The following is a 9817-nucleotide window of genomic DNA, read 5'->3' as shown; positions in this document are numbered from 1 at the left end:
ATCACTTGGAGATCTGGGAGATTGATATTTTCTTCTCTAAGATTCTCATGAAGGTGGTGGGCTAGCAAGCCCAGACTCACATGCCAGAAAAGGATCAGGAAGGTGAGGTGGCTATAGGCAGGTAATGAGGAACCAGGATTTGGTCTCTGCATAGAGTGTGGTGCTCCTTTAGCCACATGATCGTAAATGACAGTATTCCTTGTATTTTCTTCTGCTATCTTTCTAAACTTATATTTCCATCTTCTAAACTCTAAGGCACCCATGCAAATAACAATGCTACTTGAAACATGTACTCATGCAGTTGAATGACATACGCGAACTTAGCACAGAGATTAAAAACAGCCAATGTTTTTATAGCCACATTTTATGAGTTCCTAATTGGGATGAAGGTCAAAAAATGATAGCCTGATAACACTATGAAGCAGAATATTTGACACGAGACTGTCTTGACGATTAGAGGCTATACCACCACATAATCTATTATGTGGTAGCTATTGAGATGTTAACAGACCTAGAAGTCCTGGGAATGGACTTTTCCCCATAACCAGCAGCTTGTAAGGCCAGCACTGAAACTATGGTGCTTGCTCTGATTACTACTCCATAGAATGGCATTAGAGTCTTATCTCTGGCTGTGATTAGAGATGTGACATCCTGAACATCAGAAGGCAATGGACAGATAAATATCTAAGCCTTATAAATCCACCGTCTAGATGGTAGCTTTTTCGAAGACTCAATCCCAATGGACCTGTGAATCACCTGGTCAGGAAAATACTGCCTGTTTTAGAGACTTTAGAAATAAGGTCCGTCAAAGCTTCAGATCAGGACAATGGGCACTCTGGTCATTGTCCACTCTCTGGCCCTTGAGAGTGCTTTGATCTCTAGCAATCCCTGTGGCCACTGTTGACTCTCATCCCTTGAGAGCTTTCCCCTTCACTCTGTAATAAACTCAACCAATAACCTACGCTATACTCTGTGTACATTGTGGGAATTATTTTCAACAGAGACCCCAGGACTGGGGAAACAAGGAGAGTCCAGGGCAAGATCCAGTGACACCGTGAGAGTAATAACAAATAACGTAATAAATGCTGACATTGAGCAGGGACATTCCCTAATCAGTCCACTTAAATTGATACATAAATCCTCAGTATAACTTCATGACACACATGTTTTTATTACTGAAACGTTACAGAAGGGAAACGCAGGCATTGAATGGTCAGTACCTTGCCCAGGGCTGTACAGCTGGAAGCTGTGTGGGAGAATCAAGATTTCAGCAGGCCACCCTCAATCAGAACCCTCACCCTCACTCCAAGGTGCCCTCTGCTGCCTCTCTTATGAGGGCCAATAAAATCTCAGATTTCACCCTACCAGGAACCTCAGACACTTCTCTCAGAAACATGAATCTACTAATAACATGTTAGAACAACTCAGGATAATAGGGAATTATTGCTCAGCTTGGAAGAAGCAAAAGAATGGCTGTAATTTCACTGCTATCGTGAACAGTCCAACGCTAGTGCTTGATTTGAAAGGTAAACACTGGGCAACGGCTCTGCACCCAGTCCTATGGCAGACTCTGAAGAAGACAGGAAAGCAACCTGTGAGCCTCTGACATCAAGGAAGACCCATGGGTGCTTGAAAGACATGCACTGTGGATAGATGCAGTGAGCGCACGCTGAGGGTGCATGCGCCGAACCCATGCAATCACCCTGTTGCCCTAACGGCCACTATAGAAAACTAAGCGCTACTATCAATGGCAAGCCACATTTTATAGAAGAAAGATGGAGGTGCACGAAGTTAACCAGATTCCCCAGGGTGATGAGTACAATAACTGGCGGGGCTGAGAGGGAAAATGGGCAGCGTGGTCCTGAGTCCACTCTCAGTCCTTGCTCTCTCTGTTTCTCCCAATTGTACGCTCGTAATAGGCAAATGGAAAGCAGAGGCCTTGCTGAAGCCATAAGCCAATTTCACCAATGATACAGGGGTCCTAGGGCAGAAAAATGAAATGACTTTCTATTCCTGACTACCCTCTCCTCCTGAACCAGGAATTTCACCCAGAAGAGTAAGCAGAGGAGCAGGGATGGCTCCTCCTTTCCGTGATGTTTCCTCTAGAGGCTGAAATGTTTGGCAGCTAGGAAAGGTGGGTGTCGAAAGGAGCGCCGCCGCCTCTGCCGCCGCGATGGTCCGGGCCGTGGTCGCCCAGGGACTTTGAATATGTCGGGGATTGCCCTCAGCCGACTTGCCCAGGAAAGGAAAGCTTGGAGGAAGGACCACCCTTTTGGCTTTGTGGCTGTCCCAACAAAGAACCCTGATGGCACGATGAACCTGATGAATTGGGAGTGCGCTATCCCTGGAAAGAAGGGGACTCCATGGGAAGGAGGCTTGTTCAAACTGCGGATGCTTTTCAAAGATGACTATCCATCCTCACCACCAAAATGTAAATTTGAGCCACCACTGTTTCACCCAAATGTGTATCCTTCTGGCACAGTGTGCCTGTCCATCCTGGAGGAAGACAAGGACTGGAGGCCAGCTATCACGATCAAACAGATCTTATTAGGAATACAGGAACTTCTTAATGAACCAAATATCCAAGACCCAGCTCAAGCAGAGGCCTACACAATTTACTGCCAAAACAGAGTGGAATATGAGAAAAGGGTTCGAGCACAAGCGAAGAAGTTTGCCCCCTCATAAGCAGCGGCCCTATGGCTCCATGACGAGGAAGGGATTGGCTTGGCAAGAACTTGTTTACACCTTTTGCAGATCTAAGTCGCTGCGTACAGTTACTAGTCGCCTGGGAGGGTTGAGCGGGCGCCATTTTCCATTTCCGCCACTGGCATATACAGTCTCAATTCGCTGAATTGCCCCAGTTTTTCATACAGGGTCTCTTCCTTCAGTCTTTTGTATTTTTGATTGTTATGTAAAACTTGCTTTTATTTTAATATTGATGTCAGTATTTCAACTGCTGTAAAATGATAAACTTTTGTACTTGGTAAGCCCCTAGGAGCTAGTTTCTTCGCGCTCGGATGCAGGCATGCTTTCCACTGTTCAGAGCTCTGGCCTCCAGCTGGCTGTATGACAGAACCACACTGTCCCTCCCTCCCCACCCTTGACCTCCTCTGAAACCTGGGCTGTTGCTTATGAGCCTCAGATCCAAAGTTGGCCAGCGTCTCCATTCTGCATCACTTCCTTTGTGTTTATATGGCGTTTTGTCTGTGTTGCTGTTTAGAGTAAATAAACTGTTTATATATAAAAAAAAAAAAAAAGAAAGGTGGGTGTCCTTCGGAGCAAGCCTCCATACTAACGCGCCTTCAAGTTTCCCTTTCCTCACATTTCAGCAAAAGTTTCGGAGAAAGAAATCGAGTGCGCCTACAAGGGCTCACATTTGCCCCCTTCACCTTTCAGACATGCATTCTTTGACCTTGAGCCAGGCATGTTTCAGAAAATACTCACTATCTGTGTTTGCGTGTGTGGGGCACTATCCTAGGGGCTTGGGTCTGACCCTTAATGAGGAGAACACAAGAGGAGGGAGCACTGACATCACTCCCTGCTTCCTGACTGTGGCTGTAATGTAGCCAGCTGCCTCAAGTTGCAGAATGTTATTTTAAGATGTGCTACATTTGTTTATGCCGTGGAACATTTGTTTAATGATGCAAAGAACATTTGTTTAATGATGCAAAGACGTGTGGCATTCGTTTATGTTGCATTTGTTTAACTCTGTGAAGCTGTGTTACTCTGCCTGTTTAAAACACCTGATGTTCTGATAAAGGGCTGAACGGCCAATAGCGAGGCAGGAGAAAGGACAGGCGAGGCTGGCAGGCAGAGAGTGAAAGCAGCAAGAGATCAAGGGGAAAAAGAAGGAGGAGGACATCAGGGGCCAGTCAACCGGCTACACAGCCAACAAGGGAGCAAGTGTGAAAGTAAGTTATAGAGAAGTCAGAAAAGGAAAAATCCCAGAGGCAAAATTAGACAGAATAATTTAAAAAAAAATGGCTAGCAACAAGCCAACCTAAGGCCTGGCATTTATAAGAAAGAAGAAGTCTCTATGTGTGATTATTTGGGAGTTGGGTGGCGGGTCCCCTAAAGAGCTAAGAGCCAAAAAGTAAAAACCAACAGCCTCACTAGCCTGCTGCCATGAAGATACCTTCAAACTGTGAGCCCACACACTTCCTTAAGAACTTTTTAAAGTATCTTTTCACAATAATAAAAGTAACAACCTCAACAATTAATTCAATAATAGGATTTATGGACAACAATAACCAGCTGCACACTATCTTCTAATGGTCTAATAATAAGGTCTTACTTTTAATTAATTGTCTAAAGATACATCCAACAGGACATGGTGGCATCCCAGTACTAGGTAGGCTGAGCCAGGAGGATCACTCTGAGTTCAAGGTTAACCTGAACTGCATAACAAGACCCTGTCTAAAATATATATAAACTTTGAACTCAGGCCTATATCAAACTCTTCTGAAACATTTCCACTCCCCATTCTAGACGTTTCAAAACGTGGGACTACATCACCATCTTCCAGTGAGTCCGAACTTAAAGATTCAAAGAAAGAAAGAGGAGCTCCGTCTTTCCCAGAACACCTCCTGGAATCCATCACACATCCACTGTGTATAAAAAGTTTAATCAAAAGCAAGCATGTCTCCCGTGGAAAATAAACATTAACTGGTTTCAGCTCATTCGTTCTGAAAATAGAACTAAAGTTTTCTCATTCACCCTTTATAGCTGTCAAATTCTTTCATCAGATTGAAACCAACCAATATAACATTTACACTCACATTTTGTTAAAGCTACAAGGAGAAAAAGAAAAGAGGAGATGTGTCCAATAACTTCTACAACTGTTCAGAATAAACAAGTGTGCATAGTCTAATAGATCTCAAAGGTTTTACTCAGCACCGTGCAAAACTCCAAGATACTGACAGTAGAGGTTCCCTTGAGGGGGGAAGTGGACTTCAAGGCTAGTATGAGCTTGGCAAGCCCCACATCAGAGCTACATTTCCAGTCCTGGAGGTCCACACTTTAGAAACTGAACACAGCCACAGCTTACAATGCTGACCAGAGGGTTTTTCATTACTCTAAACTATATAGAGATGCGAGAACCAACAAAAGTGTAATTACCGATTTATTAAGGGGTGCAATGGAAAGACGAAGTCAAAGATACAAAACAAAGCAAATGCATTTCTGATCCCACATTGCCTGTCCTCCCCTTGGTCTCTGACCCCACCAAACAGAGTAAGAACAAGAAAGCCAGAGCCTTTCCCCTCAGCTTGATCAGTTGTCATGGTAGCAGACAAGGCCACACCCTAGAGTTTGCTGCCCCAAGGCTATTGGCGGAATGAGTTCCCACAACGATGTAGGGCACAGGTCTACCCATAAGCATTAATTTTACCTATTTAAAAAGGCCAGATAAAACTGTAATATGTACATGTGTGATTATTTTTGCACTTGGAATTGTTTTTATGAGCAAGAGTCACATGTAATGAAATGCATACATTGTAAGTGTTCAAGTACATTGTGGCAGTCAGTACCCTTCCATCAGCCCCTGCAGCTCCTTCGGGTCCAGTCCTGACATAGTTATCCTCAGACTCCTGGTCACAGGCAGCTGAGCTGCTTTCAGTAGCGAATGCCTCAGTGTTCTAGAATCCCATACAGTACAGTGTTTGGTTCTGGCTTCTTTAGCTCAGCGCCACCCTTAGACTTCATCCACACTGCTGTCTGTCTGTCATTTGTAGCTTTACCTTGCTGAGCATGCGCCTCATCACAAGGCTGTGCCAGCGTGTTTATATGCTCACCCGTGGGTGGAGATTTGGGGTGTTCTGCTTTCAATATAATGGATACATCTTGCAAGGGTGCAACAGTGTGGCATGTACTTGTGTTTGTGCGTGCGCGCCTGTGTGTGTGAACATATCTATGTGCAAGTACATGTGCTAATTTGTGTAGCAATCTTTCTTACCCCAAAATGATCAAGATGCCTCTATCCATTGGGGATTAATTTCTAAATATGATATGAGGGAAGGGAGTGAGAATTATATTCTGTCTCTCCTAAGGTATCCAATTCTCACCAAAAGATCTGCTGTCAAATCTACCCTTTCTTCATTAAATCACTTTGGTATACCAATTGTCAAATTATATCTACTACTGTGTTGTAACTGCCCAGCGGGTCAGTTAGTCTAGGGTTGTAACCCGCCTGGCAGGTCAGTTATTCCAGGGTCCTGGAGAGGCGCTATCTGAAAAGACATGGGCGGAAAAGAGGAAGAAGGCCAAGCAAGACCTGTTATCAAAGCCTCCATTTATTAGCGTCATGGTAGTGGCTTATATAGCCCCTGGATGAGGAATTTGGGTTGGGATGGGGGCAGGGGCATGGCCAGGGCAGGAAGGGATCTTGCAGCGATGGTCACTGGTCACGAGCCGACACTTGGTCACCAGTCGGTCAGGAGGTCACGAGTTGTTGGTCAGGAGGTCACGAGTCGACACACCTAGTGTTCTCTATGCAGGCGGAATCGTTCCTTTTGTGATTCCAACCACAGTTTTCTAGATAGTTGGAATGTGGGGCAGGTTCTGCTAACAGATAACTCTCAAGATAATTGGGTGTGGGGTGGGCTCTGCCAACAAACAGTTCTTAATACCGTTGGGGTGTGGGGCTCTCTGCAAACATCCCCAGGACAATGGTCCCCGCCATCATCCCTGGAAAATGGCTCCTGACACTGTGTGCTACGGGTCTGCCATGGGCCATGGCCACTTTCTGTTAGTTACCCTGCAGTCACCTTTGAAACCACACAAGGCAAGAGTTTCGCCGTCTTCTTCCTTTCAATTTTTTTGTTGATATTTGATGTCTTTTGAATTCCCCAATAAACTTCTACTTGTTTTTATTTTTAATTATTTGTGTCTGAGTGTGGATGTTTATGAGTGCAGCACCCACAGATCTTCCGACATCAACTTCTTATTCTGTGAGTCACAACCATATAGGGCTCATATTATTGAATGTGGGAGTTACAGAACTTTGGCAGCAATGTTTCTAGTGTGTCCTGCATACCTGTGATTCACTGATGAGCTCTGAAAATACCTCATACATAGAACCTAATGATTTGCTCCTTATAAAACTCAGAAACTCAGGAAAACACTTTCCTTTTAGATTCCTTTTCTCATTTTGTTAACCATACCCTCTTAAAAAAAAAAAACAAAAAAACAAAATTGCACTTCCACACAGTCATTCTGGACTCAGTACACTGAAACAGACCCTTGATGTTCAAGCATCCAGGCAAAGGCAGCATCTCACAGTCTTCCCAGACTGCACGAATGAGCATCTTCATGGATCCTCAGAGTCTGAGGATTTGCACAGTCAAGAATCTGGGGGAGCAGAGAGTTAAAATCTCAAGCATGAACCAAGCCCGCGCTCTCCAGCCCTGAATAACAGGTCCAGGAACATTCCTTTGAGAAAATCCCTGCAGCCTTACTGGGACAAATACAGAAAATCAAGTTTTTACTTTTTGATAAGCAACATTATAGATCTCCCATCAAACCTGTTTGTGTAGACACGAGGATTCTTCAACTATGGAACCCCCTACCCACAAAGCTCAACCTAGAAAGATCCTATTTGTTCTAAGCAAGAGTAGGAGGAGATGGAAGAACTGGATGTGGACTAAGGAATTGTTCTAACAAATTCAAAAGTCAGGTCACAGCTGCAGAGCAAAGCCCATGAATTTCTCTCCTCTGCTCACATGAATTCTCCCGCTCTACATCCTTACAAGATTTTATTGCTTTCATTTGAGTTCCTGAGTTACTTTTTACTCATCTTTTATTTTTAAATGGGTATTTCAACCCTTGAGAGAGTACAGAGTAATGATGAAAGCAACTTTTATTGAATTCCTATGAATCTTATTAATAAGCAAAATCTTGCATGGGAGGAAAAGGCTCTATTAAAGCATAAAATGTTTCCGATGAACGTCTTCAAATTTCATTTGTAGAGGCTTCATGTTTAATTGAACAAATGAGACAAATCTAATCTTAAAAAAATAAAATTTCCATCAAAATCTTATTTTCAAGGTTAATTTCTTTTCAAGAGCCAACACGGGTTTGGTTGTTTTAATTCATCTCTAGGGCAAATGGCAGGGAAAGAAAGTTTAGACTGGTATCATACTCACCCAGCTGCTCTCAAATCAGAGGGGCCGGTCCCATCTCAAAGGGCTTTGACTGTCTTCTTACGTCCTAATTTGCTTTGCCACATTTCTAGACCCACCATTATCTCCAATCATGCTTCCAGAGAGACCTTCCGGGACCATATATCATTCTCATTAGTTTCTCGGTTAACGACACTCATCCAGAGAATCCATACTAAATATCAAAAGCCTTCCGTGGCAACCCTTGCCATCTGTTCTAACATGTTTTCTGTCTCCCTACATCTGCAGAGGTAGGGATCGCCATCATACAGCATTCCTTCATGGCATTTTTCAATTCTGTGACCTCGAGCCTTCTTCCAACAGCATACAAGGTTTGCACATGCATGAATGAACAAGCAAATGTCTTCAACGCCTTTGTAGATATTCTCTTGCTAAAGCGATATTGACAAGGATCCCCTTTGTGGCTGGGATCCTGGGAAGTCTGACGAGTGAGCATAAGCACTAATAGGATCCTCTGTGCACAATAATTCCTCAAAAAAAGGCCATTGTTGATGGAAACTGGATGCCCCTACACATCCTCTCCCTATACTTTCTAGAAATGAAACCAACCCATTTAGGCTGTTTGTGTGTGGCATAACTGTGGAAGACAGAATTGAAACTTGAGATATAAAACAGAATTATGACCCAAACATCACCAACAGCTGGAGAAAGGCACATCTGGAGGAAGGAGGCTGAAATCCTTCCCTGGCAGTGTAAAAAGAGAAAGCGAGGCTTGGATGAAATGAGATGGGAGGGGGCACAACATCCAGTTCCCTTTGTGTGAGGACATGCGTAAATAGTCCTGCCCAACAATTCCACTTTAATTTCAGCTCCATCCAAAACCCATTGAAAGTAGCCGCCCAATCGCTCCAAGCCATGGTGCTAATGAGGAAGCACCATTAGCGCTAAAGCTCAGTCTGAAGTAATTACCTCCAGAGGCAATCCAGCTTCTCGGCAGCAGTGTGGGAAGCGACTGAGACGCCGGGAGTGCTTCAGAAGGCTCCAAAGCAGATGGCTCTGGAAGCTCCACACTTAGAAACCGCCATCCCTACCAACGATTATTTCTGTTAGAACCAGTTTGCCAGTTCCCAGAATTGTATTGACACTACTGGAGACTCCAGGGGGAATTTCAGCAAACATCAGTACCCCGCTGTGCTTTCTCAGGCTGCGAAGTACCTCCCATCTCCGTACCTCCGGTTTTGTTGTTCCTGGCTTTGTTGTTGCTATCTGTCTTGTTCTGGCTGTTTATCTGTAAATCGTGGAGTCCCTCCCCCCACTCAAAAAAGAATAAAGTACAGGGGAACAAACATAATGGGTAAATCTGTGGCTTAAGGAAGCAGCATCAAAAGAAAAAGGTGGACTTCATATTTGTGGAAAGCCTGGGACTCAAGTGGTGAAGGATTGCACTCGTCGTGCGCTTACTCTGATCTTTTTCTCTAGAAGGTAACCTCTGAAGTGAGGCCTGTAGAGTCTTCTGGGGTAGACATCTGTGAGAACCAGAGCAAATAATCCCTGCTAACTGCTCCAACATATGTAGCAAGTGGGCTTGGGGTATCTCGGGTTGCCTTGGAATGTCAGCCATGTGTGCACCCCACCCCAACCCTAAAGGTCCCTCTGTAGGCGCCTTCCTTTCTCAGCTCTTGCCTAAGCTAATTCAATTT

The 9817-nt window shown here is 44.3% G+C and overlaps 1 protein-coding gene across 1 annotated transcript; it reads left to right on the top strand.

Moving 5' to 3' along the window:
* The first annotated feature begins 2150 nt into the window (after nucleotides 1-2150).
* LOC130880159 (SUMO-conjugating enzyme UBC9) lies at nucleotides 2151-3234 on the top strand. The gene has a single exon (XM_057779084.1). The coding sequence runs from the start codon at nucleotides 2209-2211 to the stop codon at nucleotides 2683-2685; it is 477 nt and encodes a 158-aa protein (XP_057635067.1). The 5' UTR covers nucleotides 2151-2208; the 3' UTR covers nucleotides 2686-3234.
* Nucleotides 3235-9817: the final 6583 nt, after the last annotated feature.

Source organism: Chionomys nivalis, chromosome 1 (genome assembly GCF_950005125.1).
Source record: "Chionomys nivalis chromosome 1, mChiNiv1.1, whole genome shotgun sequence".
Taxonomy (NCBI): Eukaryota; Metazoa; Chordata; class Mammalia; order Rodentia; family Cricetidae; genus Chionomys; species Chionomys nivalis.
The sequence above is the reverse complement of the archived record's forward strand: the minus strand, read 5'-3'. Positions and strand labels throughout refer to the sequence as shown.

What these genes read in the sequence shown, in the direction of transcription:
- LOC130880159 (XM_057779084.1), top strand. Translation starts at nt 2,209, where the DNA reads ATGTCGGGGATTGCCCTCAGCCGACTTGCCCAGGAAAGGAAAGCTTGG.